We start from the raw sequence: 24,906 nt of genomic DNA, 5'->3' as shown, positions 1-24,906 counted from the left end.
ATGTCCCTGCATCCCACCCCCCCGCCCCCCCCCCGCCAGCCAGGGACAGGCCCCATCAGGATGCAGAAGCAGAGAAACCCTGCTCCTGCCCTGGCCAAGCTGTCCCGCAGGGCTCACCCAGGCAGCTGTCCTGCGTCTTCCCTCACTGCTGGCACTCAGCTGCCTGCCTGCCTTTGGCCAAAGGCACAGTGTGTGAAAACCAGAGAGTGTACAGAGCTCGAGGTGCCGCTGAGTGGCGGAGTCGTGTACTGCACCCGGGAATCAAAAGCGGCGGGGGCAGAGCTACTCAGCTGTTGTGAAACTGCCCCCATGACGCCCAAACTGGCAGCCGCTGCCACCTGCCAGGAGTTTTCTGTGGCTTCCAGGGTGCCGAGCGAAGGTGGAGTCCAGTGCTGGTGACTCTCCCCACGGCCAGCCCCTGGGCCATCTTCTGGGCACCACAAGCCCAGGAAACCCACCTCCCTCTCCACGCATCCAGAGGGACTCACATCGGGGAGGGCCCCGGCAGCAGGCACCCCCACCCGGTTTTGGCTTCACTAGTCATCCAAGGATGAAGGTAAACACCCACCACTCCAAATCAGACCCACATTTGAGCTTGAGATCCGGCTTCATGATGCTGGCACATAATGGAGACTCCTGGAGCCTCAGTTTCCTCAGCTGTAAAACAGGGATACTAACGCGTCGCAGAATTCCTTACACCCAAGGTTTTCAACCTTGGCGGCAATTGGTGTCACTGGAAGCATGAGAAACCACCAGATACCTGGTTCTATCTCCAGAGTTTCTGATTTAACTGTTCTAGGGCACAACCTGGGCGTCAGGGTTTTAAAAAGTTCCCCTGGTGATTCTAATGTAAGGGAAGGTGGAGGTGGAAAATCCCCACTTTCAAAAATGTCTGAGACCTCAATAAAAAGTTTGCTGTTTCCACAAAAGCAGCCAGACATGAACTAAGCATGAATTGTATGATTCCACTTATAACAAATTCAAAGACAGGCAAAACTCATCCACGGTGTTAGAAGTCAGGATCACTGTCACCCTGGCTGGGGGTAGTGAATGGATGGGGGCCTGAGGGGCTTCTGGAGCTCATGGTGTTCCATTTCCTGGCCAGAGCCCTGCCCCTTATGCAGGGGCGCTCACTTCAGGAGAACTCACTGAGCTGTGCACTTAAGATCTGTGTATTTTTCTGCACATGTGATATATTTCAATAAAATTTACCGAAAAAGTTTGTTGGCTCCAAAATAGGAAAAGAAGGCACAAAATTGAAGTTAATGTTTTATTAAATATCTATAGATATAGCACATTCTGTCAAACAACTGCAATTTAACTCACGTGTGTGTGTATGTGTAAGTCACTGTGGGTTGTGGATGTATATGAAAATATTTGATATGATGAGGGGTGGAGCCTCCAAAAGAAAAGGTCCCTAATGCCTAAAAAATCTTAAAACAGGCAGGCTCATGCCAGGAGTTCGTAACCTTGACTTCCTGCACTTGTATGCACAATATGTTCCTTTATCTGGGGCAGGGAATGCAAAACTTTCAATAGATTCTCAAAAGGGTATGTGAGACCCCCACCCCCAAAGGTTAAGAAGAGCACTGGTTTTGAGGAGTCAGTGAGAAACTGGCCGCCAGTGTAGGCAGGGAATGCAAAACTTTCAATAGATTCTCAAAAGGGTATGTGAGACCCCCACCCCCAAAAGTTAAGAAGAGCACTGGTTTTGAGGAGTCAGTGAGAAACTGGCCGCCAGTGTACCTGGCATGAAACGGGTGCATGGTAACGTAAGTTTTTCTCCTTCCTTTCAGAGTCCAGCCTTCAGGGGTTTCCAGGTTTCAGGTGACTTCTAGGAGGATTTATTCTCCTGGCAGTGCCAAAGGGCAGACTGAGCCAAGCTCACAGCTTTTCCTCCAAGAGGCCGTTCAAAGGGGCTGTCATTTCAGCAGCTGCCGGACGGCAGAACTCACAGCATCCTGGAGTGCACCCGGGCTTGCGTTTTGAATCAGGGATGATGGAGGAGGTGGAAAATGTGAAGGGGGTCAAGGGGCTGCACCAGCCGGGAGACCCCCCAGTAATTCACTTAACTTTCCTTTGTAAATTTTTCCTTTTTAAAGCTTTGCCATTTGTAAAATGAGAGCATTATGAGAATGTATGTCTTTGTAAATGATCATCTGTTTCTCCAAAGTAAGATATTATTGTTATTGCAGAAGTGATATTAGGACCTCATTAAACCATGTCCTTATGATATAGATTTATAGATGGTTTCAGATTCTTGCATAGAATAAACAGATACTTATCCACGGGTCCACTGATTCCCTAATATATGCCAGGAACATTCATGTCCATTATTATTCCATTTAGTTCTCTAACACTCTGGTGGGTGGTTATATTCGAAATCTTATTTTATAGATGAGGAAACTGACGTTCTGGGTGGTTAGGTAGCTTGACAAGGGCTCACAGCTAGAGACAGAGCAAAGACTTGAACCTAAGTCTCCGGCTCCAAATCCCACTTTCATTCTGCCACAGTATGTCACAGGCAGATGAAAGACTCCGTTCTACCTGGATTGACTCATAAAGACAGATTTCAGACTCAGAGAGAAACACGTGGGCAAATGCAGACACAGAAAAATTAGCTTTGCAGGGGCATGAAGGTGCTAGTTATTTTGGAGTAATTCAAGTTATCGATTTCTGTAATGGAAAAGTGATTGGGGACCAGCTAGCACCCGAGAGCAGTGCTGAGCGAGGCCCCCAGGAAGGGGGAAGCGTTACACACAGCTTACAAGACCTCGTAGATGGCGATGGTCCTTTTCCCCGCTGCCCCCAACTAAACTCCCTGACGGCGGTGATCTTGTCTTACTCATTTCTACCACCTCCCTCCCCCTGCCCCCACTGCTGTCACAGGGCCTCGCTGTGGCAGGTGAATGGGAGACGCAGCCTCTTACAGGCTAGCGGGAAGAGGCGAGAATTTATAGGAGTGTAATCCGCAGGCCCCGGGGCAAAGTGCCACCAAGAAGCAGCTCAGGCCGATGTAGACAGACAGTGGTCACCAACTGATACATTCAACTGCAAGTGGTCACTGAATATCTCAATTACAGGGAGAGGCAGTGACCCCAGGCCACCCCCTGCGCTGGGCAGTAGCTCTCAGTCATGTTGTCCTGGCCGTGTCTGTGTGGCCCTGCTCACGACCTCCATCTGTCCTGGGGGAGGAGGCAGGAAGCGTGCATTCCCACCCCACTCAGCCCTCTCTGATGCTCCCTGGACACCATATTTTGAGGTGGGTAAATCCTTCTGTGGCTGAGCATTTTGCCTGGGAAGTCTGGGCCCAAAGCCCTAGAGGGTGAGGTAGGTGAGGAGCCATGGGTGGATGGATGGATGTCTAAGTGGATGGATACAGAGGAGATGGGTGCAGGGAGATGACGGATGGGTCAGAGACCAGTGAGGAGCCTGCCAGGCTTGAGATGGATGCTCGCAGCCCCGGGGGAGGCAGGTGGGTGGATGGGTACCAATCGGCCCTGGCCTCCCCGGTGCAGGTCTAAACACAAAAGGGAAGATGCTGTGCTAACCCAGGCCCCAAACGAACTCCGCATTTGCAACTCTGAGTGATGGACATGTCTTGTTGGAAAGGATTCTTATAGGTCTAACATTGCCCAGTTAATGACTTATGGATTCTTGTAAAATCAGGCACTGCTAAAAGTGAAACCAGGAGGTTAAAGGGCCTGGAACAGATTTTATAATAATATCTGGATTTCATCATTCCAGGCACTACGTGCACTGACTGCTTTACATGCTTTATTTTGATGAAGACTCACAGCAACCCTATGAGGATCTTATGACTTCCTCCACTTTGTGGATGAAGAAACTGAGGCTCAGAGATGAAATAACTTGCTTAAGGCCACTTCATGGTGCATGGATGGAGTGTCTGTGAGTCAAGCCTGAGCTGTCTGATCCAAGTCTCAGGGTGAAGAGAAAATGTTAAGGCCAGATGGAAGGAAGGGAGGTGGGAGGGTAACAGGGTTTTTGCACAGCTCTCTACGAAAAAACGTGGCATTTCAGCACACATGAGACACCTCGTGCAACAGGACAAGGCGCTGAGACCTTCCGATGACTGAGTGCCAAGAGACAGCCCCGAGTTTCCTTCTCCCTCTCTGCTCTCTGCGTCTGCCTCCAAGGGCTGTAAATCTTGAGTCTGGGGACCTGAAACTGCAGAGAGGGTATTTGCCTTACCTTCTGTCCTTCAGGCTAAACTTGTCCCTCTGCACAGTCCCCATGAGCAGCTGGGGAATGTGGGTGTGCTTTTCTCCTGCCCCAGGAGCTCTGCACCCAGGTCTGGGGTGCAGGGAGGAAAGTCAGCCCTTAGATTTGAGGGGGGATGCCTTAAATGATTCTGGGGGATAAGATCCTTCATGGCTGCTCTGGGACTGGCCACAGAAAAGGAGAAGGCGCTGCCTTTATGGGAATTATTCTGGCCTCAGACTGAGTTCCTTCTGGGTGGCAGGCAAGGGGCATGAAGTTCTGGGCGGGGACTTCCTGAGAAGGGGTGATACCCTTATTCTGGATGCTTCTGGCTCTGCCTCCCTCCTCTCAGCTGAGTAGGCCCCTCTCGGGGCTCGGCACCCTCATCCAGATCTTTAATCCCAGCTGTGTCCCAAGGCCCAAATGTGGTTCTTCTGTTCGCTTGGTGGCACGAACTCTGACTCAATTTCCATGTCAGCAAGATGGAAAGAACAAACACGGCCCTCCTTATTCCTGAAATTGTTACACGCTGTGCTTCTGCAATGCTTGGAGCTTTCTGGAGAAGGAGGCTGGGAGTGGCTGGGCTGAGCTCTTCCAAGGAGCAGTAGGCAGAGCGGGTAGGGAGGAGGCCTAGACAGGAGGCAGATTCCTGGTTTGGCTGTGATCCTCGGGAAAGTCATGGCTCCTTTTTGGGCCTCAGTTTCTACATCTGGAAAGGACGGGGCAGGACTAGATGATTTCTCGGTGCCTCCGGATTTAATGTTCTAGAATTCTGTGATTGTTGAGGGCTGAGTCCCTAGGCCAGTTCACTAGTGTCTGGTGACCTCTGCTCTGTGGAGCCCAGTCGATCCCATGCCCACCCTGCTCAGTTTACCATTTTATGACTCTTCTCTGGGAATGGCACCACATGAGAACTAAGCTGAACGCAGCACAGCCCAGGCCTGGGGAAGGTCGGCTCTGCCCCCTCATGGCCATTTGTGGACTTGCTGTCCCTTTTCTGCTAATCTGTCAGCTCCACTGGGGTGGCCTGTGTCCCCACACCTCTCCACCATATGCCAGGTGTCCCAGGCAGCAGGAGTGTGTGCTGCCAGGTGTCTTGGGCAGCAGGAGAGTGTGCTGGGAAGCACAGGCGCTTTGGCTTTGTGTAGGTCTGGGGCTCCATCCTGAACTTTGCTACTTAATAATAATAATAATATCTCTAATTTATTGGGGGCTTATTCTGTGCTAGGTACCATGTCAAATTTAATACAATAACTCTGTGAGGTATTATCACCATTCTACAGATGAGAAAACTGAGGTTCAGGGACATCCCACCTACTGTGTCTTTGCTTAAATGCCTCTTTCTCAGCCAGGCCCACCCTGACCCGCCCTTTATTTAAATGGCATTCTGCCTCCATCCCTGCACTCCCAAATTGCCTTAATGCTGCTCTTCTCCCCCATCCCCCACGGCACTTAGCATCTTCCAGCCTACTACATATTTGCCTTATTATGTTTCCTGTTTGGTGCCTGCCACGTGTTGCTAGGGCAGGAATCTTTGCCAGTATTGTTTAGAGACGTGTATCCCAAGCCACTACATCGATGCTCAGCACAGACATAGTAGGCGTCCAATCAGTGTATGTTGAGTGAACGTCTGGTTAAATAACTTGCTCAGGTGTCAGTCACTTGGAGGCTGCACAGCACAAGGCTTAAGAATCCAGGTTTTGGAGCCAAATAGTTGCGGGTTTGAGTGACAGCCCTCGCCACTTCAGCAAGCTGCGTGACTTTGGGTAACTTACTTTCTGAGCCTCAGTTTCTTTGGTAATAAATAGACTAATAACATTTATCTTGTAGGATGGGTGTGAGGATTAATGGAGACATGTATGTAAAGTTCTCGGCATGTGGTAGGCATTCCGCAAATGTTAGCTGCTTTCCCCGAGGGTGTTTTTCTCTCTTCTTGCTTCTCATTTTTCCTCTGATGGCCTCCCCTTTGACCACTTCACTGTTCAACAGCAGTTCCTTGAGGACAAGCTGCCGAAGGAGGGGGCTGGCATTCTCTGTGGTGTGAACCAGTCCATGCCCTCTGCACCTCCTTCCTCCTCCCAGGATGTGCTGTTGCTAAGGAGACGCAACGTCAGCCCTGGGCAGGTGTCTGGCCCCTGCAGCTGGAGTTCTGGCCACACAGAAGGAGTGGGAAGATGGATGGACCCCGGGGGAGGGAGAGAAGGGGAGGAACCGGGTTTGCCTCCTGGGCTGGGAGTCTGGGTGGGGGTATCAGTCTGGAATCTGCTGGAAAAACAGCTGCTCCCTCAGAAAATGAAGTGTTCATCCTCCTGTCTCCATGTGGCTCTTAAGGGTGGAGTGGAGCTCTTGCTTAGGCTGAGATCCAATGGCATTGGTCTAGGTGTGATGCCCAGACCCTGGGAGGGGGCCATAGCAGCCAGAGTGACACATAATCAAACTCCTGGCCCTCAGAATGGCACCTTCCCAGAGCACGGCTGGCAACTTGTAGATGCTCAAAGAAGCCTCGTGGACACTTCACCATCATGCACCAGCCAAGGTGGCCAGGCTTGCCGGGCGGGGGCTCCCAACACAGGCACTGCCGTTTCTTCTTGCAGCCTCGAACATGACCGTGGCCCTCCAGGGGCTCCTTCCCAACCCAGCCCTCAACTCTGGGCAGCATGAGAGACTGTGGCTTTTGCATAAACCAGCAAGCTACCTCGATTTAGGAAGGAAACAGTGGAAGTGTAGAGCCCAGGCTGGGAAGCCAGACTGCCCGGCACCCACCCTGCCTTTGTCCCAGCTGTGTGACCACTGACAAACCACTTAGCTTATCTACTAAATTGGGATAATTATAGCACTTTCCTCTAGGGATTGTTGTGAGGATTAAACGAGTTGATTCTTGTAAAGAGTTTGATCTGATTCAGACACACCAGGCTCAGTAAATGTAAGCTATTACTGTCATTTTAAGAGGTATACTCCTGGGAAGAGGGAGTATTTTTGGACAAAATAAAAATGGTATTATTATTATTATTACACTTTTCCTGAAAAATGGGACATTCTGGTGGCACAAGCCCACCTCCTGCGCAGCTGGAGTGAGCCGTGGCTGCCTCCTTCAGATGAGGCCCCAGCTCCTCCACTGGCATAATCCCTTCCCGGCCCATTTCATTACTTGCCTATCCCTGAAGGTATTTTCTATTTTTCTTACAAATTCAAGTCCAGCATAAGCCAATAAAGATGTCAGGAGCCCAAATGGGGCTAAGGGACAGAGAGAGGACTGACTTGTCTGTGCTCAGGAGGGGAAGGCGAGGGTTTGGACCCTCGTAGGTTTCCGAGGAAGAGGAATTAGAAGAAAGAGGGGACGGGAAGGCAGAGCCTGGCTAGCCTGGGTGTGGCTTTGGCCCACACATCTGTGGCCAGCATAGCACAGACCAGAGGATGCACTGACCTTGAGGCACCTGGCTCAGAAAACCTGGATTCCTGGCCCTGTTTTGGGGCAGGTAATGTTGTGTTGGTCAGTACCCGCCTGCTGTCTGTATCTTTCACCCTCGTGTTTCTTCTAGCACAAACATCTTGGGTGCAGGGGACTTGATCCCAGCATTGGAGGAACCTTGTCACATTCTTCACAGGAGGGGGCCAAGTGCTTGTTAAGAAATGCTTGCTGAATGAATATATGGATGAATGAATGTAGACAGCTTGCTTTCTGGTATAGCAACCCAAGAATGTAGCTAGACTTTTCAGAAAGCCCCTTGGTATCCCACTCCCATCCCATGCACTTGGCTCCTCCATGAGGCCAGAGGGAAGGTGGTGCGGGGGCAGCAACCTTGTTACCTTTACTTAGCTTTGTATGCCTAGAGCCTAGCTCAGTACCTGGCACATAGTAGGTGTTCAACCAATATTTGTTGGATGAATAAATGAATCAAATGGAAAGCCTTCTTACTCTGGAGTCCAAAGGCTGTAGTTGTGCTTTTAACAACTGGGTGGACTTTGAACTCCTCTTTGCATCTCATCTGGACTCACCCACCAAGGAGGGTAAAACAACAGATACCCTGTTACGTGAAACTCAATGCGTGGTGATTCATGGTTATCACGTATAAGACATTCTCCGAAGTTTCCCGTCATCTGACCCTCCTGATGTCCTTGGCATGCTGTCTTGCTAGTAGTCCTGTCACTTCTTTCTCGTGTTGTGCGTGGCCAGTCGATGGCCACTGTTACCTTGCCATTTACCATTGCATTTAGAACCATTGCTCTGTGGGTTTTGGGTTTTACTTATCTCATTGTCATAGATCCACTTATTCCTTTCTAAAAAGGCAGCGGCTTCCAGAATGACTAGGGAATAGTCTGAACAGTGACAGAGATGCCTGTTACCCCTCTGACAAGATGGTGTGGTGGGAGAGGGCTCCAGCCCTGGCTCAGGGACCGGCTGGCTCTGTGACCTTGCATGGGTGGAGTAACCTTGATCACTTCATCTTTCTGAGCCTCATCTTCGGGGCCCTTTCAGATCTTTATGTCAATGTGTAGGAGCGATTTTTAAGTTGGTATATGCTTTTTTTTTTATAACCCAGGGAAATTATAGCTGTTTATATTTTAAAACTTTTCATTTAAGCTCCTGTTCCTAGTGTAAAAACAGCACTAGCTACAAGGAATTCATATTTTGTGATTTATTGGGAGTATTATTATGATATCAGAAAATGGTAGTGTTTTTATTAAATATGTTTTTAAAAGGCTTGCTGCATTCTTAAGTGTGATTTTATTATATCTTGGGGTGACTTTTTTTCCCTATGAAGAATAGATCTGTGATTTATAGTAAGCCTTCACCACTGAGGCTGGTCATGAACATATTCTATGGCGTTACATCATCCCCAAAGCGTGAGCTGGCTACAGCAGCTTTCAGGTTTCTAAGCATATTAGAAAGAGACCAAGTTGCAAGGCTCTTTCTAGAAATCAGGGTGACCTGAGACTAGCAATGCCTGTGTCCAGCCACATATTGAGGAATCTTAGGAAGGAAAGGACACTTAGGGATATACCAACCCAACTCTCTTGTCATTTAGATTAGGGAAACTGAGGCTCAGACTTCCCCAGGTAAAAGGCCCAGAGTATTCTTTCCATGTCTGCCCCCCACTCATCCCACATCCCCCAAATGTGAACACATGGCACACACCCAAACCCCTCATCATGCCTGGGGTGGTAGTTTGCTTGTATCAGGATTTGCTTTCCAAGCACCACAGCACCACATGGTGGGAGGGCCGCTGCTAATTCAGCATTCCAAACAGCATCTACTTGCCCCAGACATACTCCAGCTCCCACTAGCTAGGCACTAATACCCAACAGAGAGTTTATTGGCATGATTTCTCCAGAAAAGAGGCTGGAAGACTTAGCAAGTTTAACATTTTTATCAAGAGTCCCAAAGTGCCATCTTTCCCCCTCTCATCATCACCACCAACCCCAATAAGGCTTTCTCTACCACAGGAAATCAGGGCACACAAAGCAGAAACAGCACAGGCCAAACCAGCAGGCACACGATACATTATCGACTCAACCAAGCAAGTGACCACCTAGGAGCCATCTTTGTTAAGGGCAAAATAAGAAGCTCACGAGACACTGGAGGATACAGAGAAGACAGGACTATCTTGATTCTTCTGAAGGAGTGAGGGTGCTGGATGGGATATAAGGGAGACTTTCCTTTTCTGTTTTCTCAGAAAACATGCAAAGAAAGGCTTCACGAACAACTGAAGTTGCATCAGTATCTCCCACACTTCCCTTTTCCAAGATGGCCTCCCCTGCTGTCCAGAGGGAGCGCTCAGCAGATTCTACTGGGCGGGCAGAGAGAGACAGGCAGCAGGAGAGAGATTTAGTGTTCCACAAGGTTGTTAGTTTTGTTTTGTTTTTTTCCTTTATTGATGGGATTTAAAGTGCATATAACTGAAGGCAAAGTCCAAGGCTTAGAGAAAGATATGAGGCCCGAGAGAGAGGCTCAGAGATTCTAAAGGCGGCAGAAGAATACCCACCTAAAAAGGCCACTTGAGCTGCAAAAGGATGGGGCAAAGAGATGGAGAATGGGAAAGAGAGAAAGGGCGTGGGGATGGGGTGGGGGTGGAGGAAGGGGTTTGGGAGGAAGAAGACAAATACTAGTTCAGAAATTCAGCCAAAGATTATTGTAGGAGCTAGTTTACATCCCAGCTATGAAAATATGGGCTGATCTCAAGGTAGGAACACTTGTTTTACGAAATATAAGAAAAATGATAGCCTCAGGCCAGGATACAGCACCCCCGGGCCCTTTGGGTGTTGGTAGTAGTGATGGGTCTTTTCCAAGCCTCTGTCATGGTCTTCCCTGGAGACCCAATGTGGGTCTAAGGAGACTCTATCCATCTAGGAGAAGGCAAGGGCTGGGGACCTTGATCTGGGACACACCCAGAGCTCCCCAATGCAAGGCAACTTCCCTTTGCTACTGGACTGTGGCCGGTGCCCCACTCACCCACACAGGCAGTGCCATCCTCGTTGGGCTCGTAGCCCCGACTGCACCTCTTGTTGGTCCGGCACCTGTAGCTTCCATAGGTATTGACACATACGGGCTTGTCTCGAGGGCACACGAATGGGAACTGGATGCACTCATTGGTGTCTGAAAGACGAGGGAAGCCACTCACCACAGAGGTGTGGGGCAGTGGGTCCTAGCTCAGGCCCTGCCTGCCTACCCACTCTGTGACTGTGGGCATGTCCCTTCTCCTTTATGGGCTTCACTTTCCTTATTTCAGTACCCTTGACTGGCTTCTCCTACACTTGACCTCTACACGTGGGTGGGGGGCGCTTGGTCTTGGTCCTGGGTCTTCTCTTCTATCTGCCATGATTCCTCTAGGGCATCTCTTCATACATGAATGATTCCAAACTTCCTATCTCCAGCCACAACCTCTCCCCTGGGCTCCAGGCTCAGGAATCTAATGACCAATGACCTGCTTGACAGTTCCACTTGGATGTCTAATATGCATCTCAAACTTAATATGTCTAAAGTGGAACTCTAGATTTCCCCTAGCCCTTAAGCCTCTTGTGCCCCCTGTTCCCATCTTCCCTAACTCAATCAATGCCAACGTCATCGACTCAGTCACTCAAGCAGAAGTCGGCGATCCCGGATTCCTCCCTTATCCTACCGTCTGTACGTGATTTCACAGCAGGTGCTGTCCCTTCTGCCCTGCACTACGCCTCTCCTCCACCCATCTTCCCTAACTCAATCAATGCCAACGTCATCGACTCAGTCACTCAAGCAGAAGTCGGTGATCCCGGATTCCTCCCTTATCCTACCGTCTGTACGTGATTTCACAGCAGGTGCTGTCCCTTCTGCCCTGCACTACGCCTCTCCTCCGGCCACCTCCTCCTCACTTCTCTGCCACCGCCCTATTCCCAGCCACCATGCTCTCTTGGCTGAATTTTGGCAGCTGCTCCCTTACTGGACTCCCGGTTTCCACTCTGTCCCCTAGTCCAATCTGCAATTCAGCAGCCAGAGTGATCTTTTAAAAATGTGAATTACATCGTGTCACTCTCCTGTTTAACTTCCAAGGGCTCTAACAATGAAATCGACTCCTCACCAGAACCTCCAGCCCTCCTGGCCTCCCACTCCTGGGACACTCCCAGCCTTTCTCCTGCTTCTTGCCCTTTGCTCCTGTGCTTCCCTCTGCCAGGAAAGCTTTTCCTTCAGCCCCTTTTGGGGCTGGATCTCACCCTTCAGGTCTCATCTCAAAGTTCCCTTCCCTAGAGGCCCTTCCTGACCACTCTGTCTAGAACAGTCTCCAGAGAGCACCTTGCTTACAGGTTGTCCAGCTAGGTGGTCACTGCTTGGGGTCTGTCTCCCTCCACTAGAAGGAACACCCCTCCACAGCAGGGAAATGGTCCGCATCCTGGCATCCAGCATGGCATTTGGTGTGCAGGAGGCATGTAAGTCCCTGCTGGATGATGAGATGGAAGAGGGGGCTGGACTGTGATCTCAAAGGGTCCCTCCAGTGTGCAGAGAAGACTCTGAAATTTCTGTCTGTCTGGAGTGGGCCCGGGTGGATGTGGAGAGTGTAGGGGAGTATTTCCTCCCCCAGCCACCCTTAGCACCATCGCTCCTCCACTTCCTCACCTGCGGTCCTTTGCCCAGGCTGTGCTTCCACCAGAACACCCTGTGCCCTCTCTGTGCTTGTCTAACCGCTCATCATCCCGCGGATACCAGCTTAGACCTCACTTCCTCTGGGCCATCTTCTGGGACCATCCCTAGACTGCTTTGTGCCCCAAGCCCCTGCCTGTCCCTCATCCCAGCCCTGATCACACCGTAGTCATGGGCTGTTAACTTGGGTGCCTCTCCCATCAGCTATAAGTTCCACAAGCAAGCCCTGGGATTGTGTCTGTCTCATTTACTCTTGTATCTCAGCAGCAAATTCATCAGCCCAGGGCTAAGAAGTGGCTGCAGAGTGGACTTCAGAAGGATGCTGCCTGAGGGTCCAAGGGAGGAGGAGTCCTTGGCCTGACCCTCATTGCCACTGGGATGGAAGATGTTGGGTTGAAGGTCTTCTGGACACCAAGCCTCTAGGCTGCCCCCTTCCCATTCTGGGCCCCTTAGGGACTTTCAGAAGGTCACTAGGCTCTCACACAGCTGCCATCGTGGAAGTGCAGCAGCCACCTGCCCCCCAGTACTCACCAGGCTGCAACCTCCCTTCTGTATGGGACCATGCTCCACACCCTGTTTTACCCAAACACCGCCAGCGATGCCCATCCTTGCTGCCGGACCCCCTGCTTGCTGTTCCACTGGCTGGCCATGGCATGTGGCTGCTCCTCCTTCTCCAGGGTGAAGCATGCCCACCCCAGCCACCATGGTCCCATGTCCAGGTGGTGGTGTCTCCTCCCCATGCTCGTCCTCTCAGTATTTATGGCAGGAAGCAATGCCATTTCCCAGAACTGCAGTGATTCAGCCTGTGGCCACTAATATCTCTCCCACCCTGGTGCATCACATGGTGGCTGTCTTGGCATCTGGAGCCCCAGGGAAAAATGACGCCCTTTCCTCCCCACCTATCCACCCCTTGTCCGTACCCTGGACCTTGCCACGGGTCAGGCCGACATTCCCCAGGGAGGTCCCAACTGCTGCCCCATCCCCTGGTGCCTGCAACTCACCCATGCAATGGCCATTTTCCTGCTGGGAGAATCCTTGGCCGCACTACAAGGGGGCAGAAGCAGAGATACCAGTGAGTTGAGAAGGTTCCAGCTCAGATCCCCTCCTAGTTGTGAGGGGTGCTCTTAGCTCTGGACCTGGGGGAACCCCCTCCCTTCAGGGACCTCCTTCCCTTGCACTTAGAATCGGAGCCTGGGGGGAAGGCCAATGACCGATACAGTTCATTTCCCTGCAGATGGGATCCAGGTGCCTGGGCTGGGACACCTAATGACCTGTCTCACCCGCAGCATCGCCTGAGCCTGGGGCTGGTCCTTCAGGGCCAAGTGTAATGAGGGTTGGGAGATACTTTTTGGGGTGTCTGCTCACTGCCCACAGTCCCTTCTCTGAGGCTCTTCCCCCTCACAGGGCTGGGCACCTGCAAGCCTTGCTTGTGTCCCTCCTCTCTTGCCAGAGCTCACGGGACTAGGGGCAGACATCCCAGCAGGAGGGACGAATCAGAGGCTTGGCAGCTATGATTTGAACTAATTGACACTAAGACATAGAGTTGGGAGCTTCTCATGTCAGGCTGTGCTGGTTCTACTATGTCTACATGGGGGTTTCAGAGACAGCAGCCTGGTGCTGGGGTAGGGGCGCTGGAAACTTAACACTTTACTTACACAAGACAGAAAATGCCAACTGTCCATACTAACAGATGAGGGGGCTGATGGGGATCACTGGGGAAGGTAATCCTCCTCTCCTCCCAAAGCCAGTACACCGATGACAAGGTCCTTGGGCTCCTGGGGCTAAGGCCATTGGGCTGCCAGGGTTCCTACTCATCCTGAGCTTCTCCTTGGATTTTGTGAGCTACCCTGAAACCTCTTTATATGTCCCCTTCATTTGTGTGAGTTTGAGTGGGTTCCTGTGACTTGCAACTGAGTGATCCCCGTCAGAGTTAGAAGGACACTCCAGAACTTATTGCAAAGCTGCTCTTCAAAGAGCCCTCAGAGGCCCTGCTATGGAGTCTGAGCCTCACCCTTAGGGCAACAGGAGGCCTCAGCAGAGACGTGGACAGAACCAGGAGGGCAGCAGGAGGACTGGGGTCAATTCTTAACTCTGCTCACAACTGGCTGTGTAGACTTTAGTGGGCCTTGGAGGGTTCCCTCTCTTGGCCTCAGTTTACCTCCTCTGTAAAATGGGTGCAAACACACTTGCCCTGGCAATATGCCTGGATTTCAGTGAGGAGTATTAGAGATATGGGTGTGATAGTGTTGTGCAAATTACAAATGAAGGGATCATCATGAAGACTTTGCTGAGAAGATTTCTGTCATTGCAGAGGCTAAATCTGCAGATTCCTGGGAACCCAGCTTCAGCCCATGGGGTTGTGGGTGGTGCTTGCTTTTCTGGATATGAGGCCTACCTCCAGTGGGGCTGGATCTTGAAGTTTCTCCTCATCCTGGGGGTAGGGGATCTCCAGCACCGAGTTCATTTCCCCACTGGCCACGCTGCGGCTCACCATCTTGCCATCTGGCCACGTCACCTCCACGCTGCTGGCTTCATCCTTCCCTGTGGGATGGACGGAGGGAGGGGCAGCAGCAGAGGAGAGCAGGGGGCTCTCAGCCGAAGCACCGGCATTAATGTATTCAGTCATTTAATAAAAACAGTAACTGAGCACTGTTCTAAGTGAGTGCTAGGGAAATGGTGAATGGACGGATTGCAGGTCCCTCATCTTTAGCATAGCGTTGTCCAATAGAGTTTTCCACAGTGACAGGAATGTTCTATATCTGTGCTGTCCAATATGGTAGCCACCAGCCACCTGTGGCTGTCCAGCACTTGAAGTGGAACTAAGATGACCGAGGAGTTGAAGTTTAAATTTTATTTAATTGTAATTAATTTACATTAAAATAGGCACACGGCTAGTGGCCACCATAATGGACAGTGCAGTGCTAGCACTTACATTCTAGTAGACAGGCCAACTGGCATGAGGCTGTATTGGGGAGAGTGGAAGGCCTGGTGCCAAGCAGGTTGACTTTGGAGTCCGGGTTCAAATCTTGGCTCTACCACTTCCTTGATAGGTTGAAAAGAACATGCTGGAGGGTGGGCAGCTGGGAGACCTGGGGACAAGTCCCACTCTCTAGCTGACTTGCTGTGTAACCCTGGACACAGCTCTTATATTTGGGGAGCTCTACTAAGGGCCAGGCTCAGTTTTGTCACTGGGGATGTCCTTGTTCTCATGGAGCTTCCCCTGGAGTAGGGGGAGACAAGCAAACATGAACAAACCAATAATGTCAGATATTGACAAGCTCTGTGAAGTCAACAAAGATAGGGCAACGGGGTCGAGAGGACCTGGGGTGGGCTGGGGCCTTTCTAGCTGGTGTGTCAGGGACAGCCTCCTGGGAGGGGACATTTGAGCTAAGCTCTAAATAAAAACTTGGAAAAGATGGGGTGATAAAGAACCAGAAGATAGAGGGTCTGGGAGAAAGACCGTTCTACAAAGCTGAGATGTTTACAAAAGATAACGGTGACACTCCGAGAATATTCATGGTGAATCCATTCACACACATCCCTAAAGCAACGTGTTACATCACAGGCAGCAAGCAGCTTGGAAAGATTTGTCAGGTGTTTAGGCATTGTCAAAGCCCGCCCCAGCTCCCTGCGTGAGGAAGCAGGCCCATCACTGTGGCAAGGTCAGGCTAATGGTGATGGATGGGGTGGGAAGAGCGGGCTGGGCCTCACCTGCAGGGAGAGGTTGTTCTCCCGATCAGTCACCTGGGAAGGAGGGCAGTGCTCAGCACTGAGGGCGGGGACGGTACAGCCCCCTCCTTATCCTCACCTATAGGTGACCAGATGTGGGCATGGTGCTCGGGGTGGGGCACACGAGGGCTTCAAATCCATATACTCCCCCACCCATCATTCCTGGGCTGAATAAATAATACATCGCACCCACACGCATGCACTACTATTTTTCCTAGTGTACGTAGACACTGTTGGAAAACAAATTAAATGTAAAAGTGCTGTTGAATTGATATCAGCTTTTGGTCATTACTCTCCACCCAGGGATTTCACAAGGATCGCCACAGGCAAACTTTGAGGAGAGTCTACATGCAGAGGTCCGGGGCAGGGCTGAGCCAGGGTGCTGCCAGGACCCAGCTACATCTTTCTCCCCAGAATGCCAGTGGGGGGTGGGGGCTTGCAGAGGGAGTTACACCTTGTGAACCCCGTCACCCAGCTTCCATCCTCCCTGTGTTTGGTTCCCTTTCACCAGCTTGTTCTCCCCGCCACCCCAGCTCCCCGGCCCCGCACTGTCCCCGCAAATGTTCAGGCCTCACTGCAGCTGGGCTGTGAGTTCGGGAGGGCAAGGACCAGCTGCCACACTCTGGAAGAGTCCAAGCAGGCGCAGCCCCTGCCCCTGTGGGGAGAGGCTGGGGCGGGGGCAGAGACTCGCATTCAGTGCAGTCTCTCCGCCACAGGCACCTCTCCTTCCAGGCCAGCCTCACTGGTTCCAGGGTTTGCTTTACCCGGGGCCGGAAGATATTTCTCATCAATCCCTATTCCACCATTCTCTCAATCTACAATAACAATTTCTTCTGGGGGAGGGGGTGCCAACTGCAGATTTTTTTCTGTTGGAAGTAGAATCTTGAGGTGCAAGAAATTTAGCATTTTTAGGGTGTACAGTGCTCAAAATAAGGGGCACATGTAAAAAGTAAACATTTTCCAACTAAAAAAAGAAAAAAAGGAGACATAGAAAAGCAAATGTTTCTCACCTAAGCCAAGAGAACAGCTACATGAATACATTTTCCAGCCTGACTGAAGTGCCACAAATAACTCAACAGAGTTGCCAAATATTCATGGACAATCACAAATTTACATCTTGTGCTTGCAGAACATAGTTCCGAGTCCTGCTTCCTGCTTCCTCCAGACCCAGGGAGGGGCTGGGACCATCACACGCAGCAGGACTCCCTCCTCTGCAACTGATTATTTTGCTAACCTGGACATCCTTTCTGGCCTCAGTTTCTCCATCTGTAAGATGGGGGCGCTGGCGTGGAGTCCTAACACTCATGGGAAGCACAGCCTCCTTGCCTAGAATATGAGCCCTGCCCCGCTGATTAATCATCACCCTCAGCATCCCCATCACCTTCAGCTCTTAGACGTGGGGTCACCCTGAGGTTCCTAAAGGGCTTTCACTTGTTAGTAATAACAGTGAACACTTACAAGGTGTCCCAAACTGTACACCAAGTGCTTTCTAGCTGAGGCCTGGAGGGGCAACGTGAATTATCCACTTACCCAGCTCAGGTCTGTCTAATACCAGAGCCCGTATCTGCTCCACCCGTCATATTGCCCACCCACCCCCACCCCCAGCAGTCCCCATGTGCCAAGCATCGCACGGGGATCTGCGATTCAGCAGTAAGGGAGACAGACCCAGGCCCCATTCTGGAGCATCTGATTCCCATGGGAGCAACGAACACAAGTGATTACATTATAATAAACTGGGAAACTGCAGCAGTAGCACTGGTGTCACCTGGTGAGAGAGATGGACCACTTATTAGGGGATTGCAGAGGAATAAGAGTTTGTGAGGCAGAGAAGGGAAGGAAGGAGCAGTGCAGGTAGAGGGAACAGCATCGGCAAAGGTACAGAGGAGAGAAAGGGTGTGGTGCGTTTGAAGATCAAAGTGGGGGAAGCGGAGTGTGAGAACGTGTATTAGGTGGGGTGGGTGGGAGAGAAGACTGAGGAGGGACTTGGGAGACTTTGCACCTACAAGGTGGACATTTTGTCCCCATTCTCCAGATGTACACATTGAGGCTTGGCTAGGTGAAGTGACTTGCAGATGCCTGAACAAGGACTGGAACCCTGTCTCCTGTCTCAGGCCCAGCTGATCCCTCTGCCCCAGGCTGACTGTGAGAATCTCAAGTCTTCACAAAGCTGCTCAACCAAGAGCGGCCCAGCTCCCAGATGCTGCACAGCAGCAGCCTTCAAGGCAGCCAGTCTGCCAGGCCTGTGTGTAGGGGAGGGGTGAGCAGAGAAGGCCCCACTAACCAGCAGTGACAGGAGCTTAGGAGCACCGGTGAGTTGCCTCTGGCAGCTTTTAAAGGACAAAGGCCAAGGCAGCACAGAGAGTTGCGCTTTTCGGAAGAATTACAAGCAAAACAGATGGTGAGAATACAGTCGGTGGAATATTTTTGCACTTCAATAAAGCAATTTTTATGTGGGCCACTGAATTTTCCTCCCCTAAATGAGCACCAGCCGGCTTGGAGGCAGCTCTGAGTCACCTCAAACAGTCAGCTGCAAGGAAGGTGGTGTGTGTGGGTGGGGCAGCCTGAGCCGTGACCCCTCGTAAGGGTAGGCGGGGGCAAGTAGGTTGTTGGCGCTTGCTTTTATTTTCTGGGCCCGGTAGTGAGCTGCTTCAGCCTGCTGTCAGCCAGGAAACAGAGAGTCAGGGTGTGAGACCTGCGGGGGTGGGTGTGCAGGGGCTGGGGATGGGTTCAGAGTGACCAGGGTGGGGCGGGGAGCACTCATCAACAGCTGTAAGCAGAATCACTCGCTTATGAGCCTGGTGGTTGGTCTGCACCCAGGGCAGGGTGGAGAAGGGCTGCAGAACCTGGTCAGGGGTTCCACTGAGCATGGGTGGGGCCGCCTGAGAAGGGACTGGTCTGCAGGATGATGCTGAGACCGCTCTGTATGACATAGTGGGCCATCTGGGAACCCCTGAGAACAAAACACTGCAAGGTTCCTGAGTTTTTTATTGTATGATGTGATGCAGCCCAGGCTGCAGAGGGAGTTGGGGAGCACAGGGAAGGGTCTGTTTCCTCTGTGGTTGCTCACACCTGGAGTGTTCAGAGAGGCACCTGCTGGCAGGTGTGCCCAGCGAGTGCAGAGGTCAGCTGGACGCATGCACAGAGGGGAAGGAAGGGCCGAGGAGGCTGTCTGCTGAGAGGCGCACTGTGCACACTCTCACATGTGCACGTGGTGGACACACTCAGCACACCTTGCTGCAAGCAATTTATGGAGGGAGGCAGGGAGCAGGGTCCCCTGGGGCGAGCCGGAGCCCTGTGAATGTTGGCAGGGGGGCTTCCTGCAGCCCTCTCCCCTTCAGCCTCACCTTCCCTGCCCAGCCTCGGCCCCACCTCACCTCAGTCATGCAAACCTCAAGGCAGGCCTTTCTTGGATTCTTGTTCTAGACATCCCCTTCTCACCCCAAACTGCTCAGAACTGGAAACATTCTAACTGTCCATCAACAGGGGACTTGGTAAATAAATTATGAAGGCTGATGCCCAGTGAAATACTCTGCAGCTCTAACAGAAAACAAGAGATATGCACAGACTTGGAATGATGTCCAGGATGCATTGTTAAAGGAAGAAAAAAAGAACAATTGTTATGGGAACAATTGGATGAATATCATCATTTTTGTTAAAAAAATCCCAAGTAATATACATCTGTAAGTGTGTTCCCATGTACATTACATGTAATAAAAGCACATCAAAAGCATGCAAGTGTGAACAGGCCGCCCGGACCACCAGACCACCGTATTTGAGATTGCTTTTGTCCCTCTTCCTCCACATTCCTAACCTCCTCTCCCTGTTCTGCATTTTCTTTCTTCTTAGCACTAATGTCTCCTAACATTTTATATACCCACCTATTTGTTGTGTTTATGATGTATTTGTGTTTCTCCTCTTTCCACGAACATATAAGATCCCTCATGGCAAGGATCTTCGTCTAGTTAGTGCTTGGCACATAGCAGGTGCTCAGTAAATATGTATTGAATAGACGAATCAAATGGTATTGGGGGAGGTTGAAGGGAGAAACACTTACTTTTAAAAATTCCACCCATAGTGGTGAGACTATGGGTGATTTTTACTTCCTTTTTTCCAATTTGTTATATTTTCTGATTTTCCTGTAATCAATATGTATTGCTCTTACTATCAGGAAAAAAAAGGCTTCTAAGAACAATCACAAATGCTGCTTGCACTAGGGACCCTGGTGCTGGGACACCGTCCCTGCTAGTGGCTTCCAGGTCCCCTCTGCAGCACTGCCACTCACAGCAATGCCGGGCTTTGGCTTTCCCAAACATGCCCCAGCCTGCCCGTCTGCCCTTGCAGCCTGGTCCTGGAAACCTCAGACAGTCAGCCCGGCCTCCCTTTCCAGGCTCCGCTCCCACCGGACTGCTCCCATTCCTTGGACCAAACACTCCCACCTCTGGGCCTCTGTGCAAGCCAGCCTGCCCCCAGAGTGCTCTCCTCAGCCCCCATCCATGCATCTAAATTTCTACCCTCTTCCTAGATCTAATTCCCATCCCACTTCCTTGGAAAAGCTGCCCAGAGCAGAACTAATTTCTCTTGCCCCGTCCTCTGATGGTCACAGGGCCAGTGTGATGGTGCCTCTGAATCTGCCTTGTGTGAGAGCTCCCGTGTCCATCTGCCCCTTCTGCTGGACTGTGAGTCTGGAGGGCAGGGGGCATTCCTTCCCTAGGCCCCATATCTGTCTGTCTTACCCCTTGTTCTCTCTCTTCCCTCGATCCTTCCCTCCACCTGGCCTTCCCCACTGGCTCTCTCTCTTCCTGCTCCCTTGCTGGCTCCTCCATCAATCAGGAAGGCCTGTGCTATGCTGGATCTGCAAAGGAGACCCTCCTGGGACCATGAGGGGCCTTGGAGCTGCAGGGACCTGCCTGCCCCTCACTGTGTCCCAGGATGCTGGCCCTGCTACCTGCTGAGCTGTCTCGGAGTCTCAGGGCTGATCTCAGTTGACCCAGAAGCCTGTCCCTACAAGCAGCCTTCCTTAGAGTGCCTCCCTGGGAGTGGATCCCACAACAGAGAGAGGCCTACCCGGGAACCCTTTGGAACAGTTTGAGACAGAGTTCAAACAAGAACAAATGCTGTAGCCCTGCAAGATAGCAAGGACTGGCAGTCCGGAGGGGCTTCCAACCAGGTGCAGTGACCTCCCCTGAGTGTGGGAGGGAGATGGCCCAGCCTCGATCCCATCAAATGACCTGGCCAAGGCTGCCCAGTGGAGGAAGCAGGTCTGTTCTCCTAGCAGGGGCAGATTCTGGCCAGAGAAGGGGCCCAGTGTGGCCCATAATACGCACCTTAAAACAGCAGAGGCAGCCCATGCAATGTGGGGAAGGAGAACCTCAGCCTCAGTCCTGGCCTCACCACCGATTTGCTATGTGAGCCTCAACTTCCTTATCTGTACAGTGGGGTGGGGGTTAATGTCCAACCAGATACCAGGATAAATAGCCCATCTGTGATACCATGGCAGTTGCCTTGGTGCTTGGATGGCCTCACTTGGGTCACCTGGTAATTGAGGGGACATGGCTGTCCAGTAAGAAAGAAGCAGAGCAGAGGACATTGGTAGCTGCACACAGAGCGGCTATGGAAGGTGGTGAGTGGCAGCATCAGGAACTCAGGCTGCAGTGCCCAAGGGGATGGTGTCTGAATCCAGCCCACCCTACTTAACCTCAGCCTCAGTTTCCTGACCTGTAAAATGCAGTTTATGATACCTAATTCATCAAGTTGTGCTGAGAATTGAATGAAGTATCTTATGCAAAGCACTTAGCACAGTGCCTGTCACACAGTAAGTGCTCGATAAACGTCAGCTACTGCTATTTGGCAAAAGTGGGCTATATATTTGAAAGTCATCTTGTGCCTTTAAGGCTAACAAAGCAAATGGCTGCCTTAGGAGTGATAGACGCTCCAACCTCAGGCCAACCATCCAGGGTGAAATAGCCAGAGAACAGGCTCATAGAACCAGGCCCTGGGTCCCATAAATATTTATTGCTTCTTTTTCAGACCACATAAATATTATGTGTTCCCCATAAAAATTGGAGCACACACACACAACAAAACATATGGAAGAAAATAAAGATCACGTACTCAAGCAGGGTTTGAATCCCAGCTCTGCCATTTAAGTATCATGTGACCTTGTGCAGGCTTCTTAATCATTCTGATCCTCCGTTTTCCCATTTGTAGAATGGGGTAATAATGCCCATCTCACAGGGTAGTCATGAGGACTCAATGAGCCAGAAGAATGAAGCGCTTAGCTCCATCCGGAGTGAGTGAGAGTTACTGCATTAACCCAGCCACCGAGACAGAGTCACTCTTCACACGTTTTCATTTTCTTTCAGTATTTTCTATGCACACATGATGTGTGTATAATGTTAATGTATGTATTTACTAATTTGAGACTATATTGCCTATACTTTTTATATCGAAATTATATCACCTTGTGAGGCGCTAACACATGGGGGTAAAGTGTCTGATTTTGAACCTAGGAATATTTGACTCAAATGCTTTCTTTTTTTGTTTGTTTTTGGTGGCTGGCTGGTATGGGATCCAAATCATTATGTTGGTGTTGCAAGGCTGTGCTCTAACCAACTGAGCCAACCAGCCAGCCCTCAAATGCTTTCCTAACCACTGTGTTTAGTAAAGACACTCCTGGCACCCCCCAGTGTTTCTCAACCTTTTTTCCCATTGTTGTAATCCCTCTCTGCCTTAGAAAACTTTTTCCCCTAATCCTTCCCTCCCCATGCATTTCTTTAAGTACGTTTTATTTTGAAACCATTATAGATCCACAGGACATTGCAAAGATAGTACAGAGAGGTCCAGGTACCCTTCACTCAGTTTCCCCAGTGGTTACAGCTAACGTCACTACAGTACGATATCAACAGCAGGGACTCAACAATGGTGCAAGGTGTGTGTATAGTTCTATGTCATCTGTCACGTGTAGATTTATGCAACCATCAGTCAAGATACAGAAATGCTCCAAGTCCCACAAAGATTCCCTCAGGCTATCCCTTTACAGTCTCATCCACCCCTCTCCTTTCACCATCTCTAACCCCTGGCAACCACCAACCCGTTCTCCATCTCTATAATTTTGTCCTTACAAGAGTGTTATGTAAATGGAGCCATACAGTATGTGACCTTTCGAGATGAGCTTTTTATCACTCACCATTACGCCCTGGAGATCTATTCAAGTTGTTGCGTGTATCAATACTTTATTCTTTTTATTGCTGGTACAGTGTGGATATATCACAGTTTGTTGAACCATTAACCTATTGAAGGTTGTTTCTAGTTTTTGGCTATTAAATATAAAGCTACTATAAACAATAGTGTAAAGATTTTTGTGTGGATGTAAGTTTTTATTCCTCTGAGATAAATGCCTAGGGACATAATAACTGGGTCATATAGCAGAAGTTGTACGTTTAGTTTTGTTTTGTTTTTAAAAAGAAACTGCCAAACTATTTTCCCGAATAGCTATACCATTTCACATCCCCAACAGAAATGTATGAGAGATCCAGTTTCTCCCATCTCTTGAAGCTACCTGATCCTTGCCAGCATTTGGTATTCCCATTTTTTATTCTAGCTGTCCTAACAGGAATAGGTGTGTCGTGATATTTCATTAATGCCACAGACATACTGTATATCTGTTTATGTGCCATATGTACACTGGTGCTTTTATACATAGAAAAAAGACAGGATTTTTCATCTCCCCTCCCCTGCCAAGAACCAACTCTTCACTCCTGTTGAAAACATGTGGCTCCCCAAGACTTCTCTCCAAGAGAAGTTATCAGGGCTTTGGGGTGACACTGTAAAGACTGAACCAACTCCCAAGAGGCCAGGGAAGCAGCTGTTTTGGACAAATCTGGTGCAGAGCAGGATCTGAAGACCAAGGCTACAGCCTTGGACAAGCAGAGAATTAATACTCGGACCGCAGGGTAAACTAATTCTACAGAGGCATTGGGGTGGGCACTCTTGCCAGCGAGGAGCATGGAAACTTAACCAGCATTTCCCACTCCCTTCCCCTGGAGCTCAGGCTCATCTCAGAGCAGGGCTGCCTCCCGTGGCTGGCATCCACCATGGCTGTCCGGTAAAGCAGCACCCTGAAGATGCCTGGGCTGTTACTCGGCACACTGCAGTGCTCACTCTCAGGACCCGCTGTCCTGATTACAGCTCACTGTCCCCCACCGGGCCCCGACTCACCCAGGCCGAAGTGTGCCACAGGCTCCATCTCGCACAGGTAGCCCGAGCCCCCGTCGATGATCCTCAGGTGGGCCCCGCTCTTCTTGGTGTAGAGCACGACCTTAGCCCCCCGGGCAAAGGCCCCAAATCGGGTGCGAGGCACCACTCTCAGCCAGTTGTTGCTGAAGCCCTGTAGGGAGGGAGAAAAGCAGACCCGGCATCAACGTGGTGGGCAGGAGGAGCAGGGAAGCAGGGGTGCTGTGGAGGTGGGCGCCAGGGGCCGGGGGAGGACAAGAGGGGCAGAGGAAAGAGAGAGGAAGAAGCAGCCGGGAAGGGGAGGTGAGCAGGGAAAACACGGACTGGCTGAAGGAAAAGAGGCCGTGGAGGAGGAGGAGGGAAAAGCCAGGTGACTTGGGAAAACAGGTTTGCATAAAGTGACAGTGGCGGGCAGGGGCGCTGAGGGCTTCTCCTGGGAGGCAGCCCTTCGTGAGGTTTGCTGTGCTGCTGGGAACTGACTTGCTTCCTCCACGCCCGGGATTTCCATGTCCCGCCACGCTGGACAAGCGAGCGTCGGGCTCCTTTGCTCCCGTCTGCCCTGGACCCAGGAGAGCCAGCAGGCTGGGGTCTGGGTCCTGAGGTCTATGCACACC

At 50.9% G+C, this 24,906-nt stretch overlaps 1 protein-coding gene across 1 annotated transcript in view; it reads right to left on the bottom strand.

The window, feature by feature from the left end:
- Positions 1-9,518: 9,518 nt before the first annotated feature.
- The window catches only part of CRTAC1 (cartilage acidic protein 1), a 68,685-nt gene continuing 53,297 nt past the window's right edge, over positions 9,519-24,906 (bottom strand). The window contains exons 10-14 of the mRNA XM_008586178.1: positions 24,278-24,446; positions 14,727-14,872; positions 13,333-13,375; positions 10,673-10,816; positions 9,519-10,223 (exon numbers count right to left, since the gene is read on the bottom strand). Coding sequence (XP_008584400.1) covers positions 10,105-10,223; positions 10,673-10,816; positions 13,333-13,375; positions 14,727-14,872; positions 24,278-24,446 — 621 coding nt within the window. The 3' untranslated portion in view covers positions 9,519-10,104. The remainder of the gene's footprint in view (positions 10,224-10,672; positions 10,817-13,332; positions 13,376-14,726; positions 14,873-24,277; positions 24,447-24,906) is intronic.

The sequence above is a fragment of the Galeopterus variegatus genome, unplaced genomic scaffold (genome assembly GCF_000696425.1).
Source record: "Galeopterus variegatus unplaced genomic scaffold, G_variegatus-3.0.2 Scaffold3858, whole genome shotgun sequence".
Taxonomy (NCBI): Eukaryota; Metazoa; Chordata; class Mammalia; order Dermoptera; family Cynocephalidae; genus Galeopterus; species Galeopterus variegatus.
The sequence above is the reverse complement of the archived record's forward strand: the minus strand, read 5'-3'. Positions and strand labels throughout refer to the sequence as shown.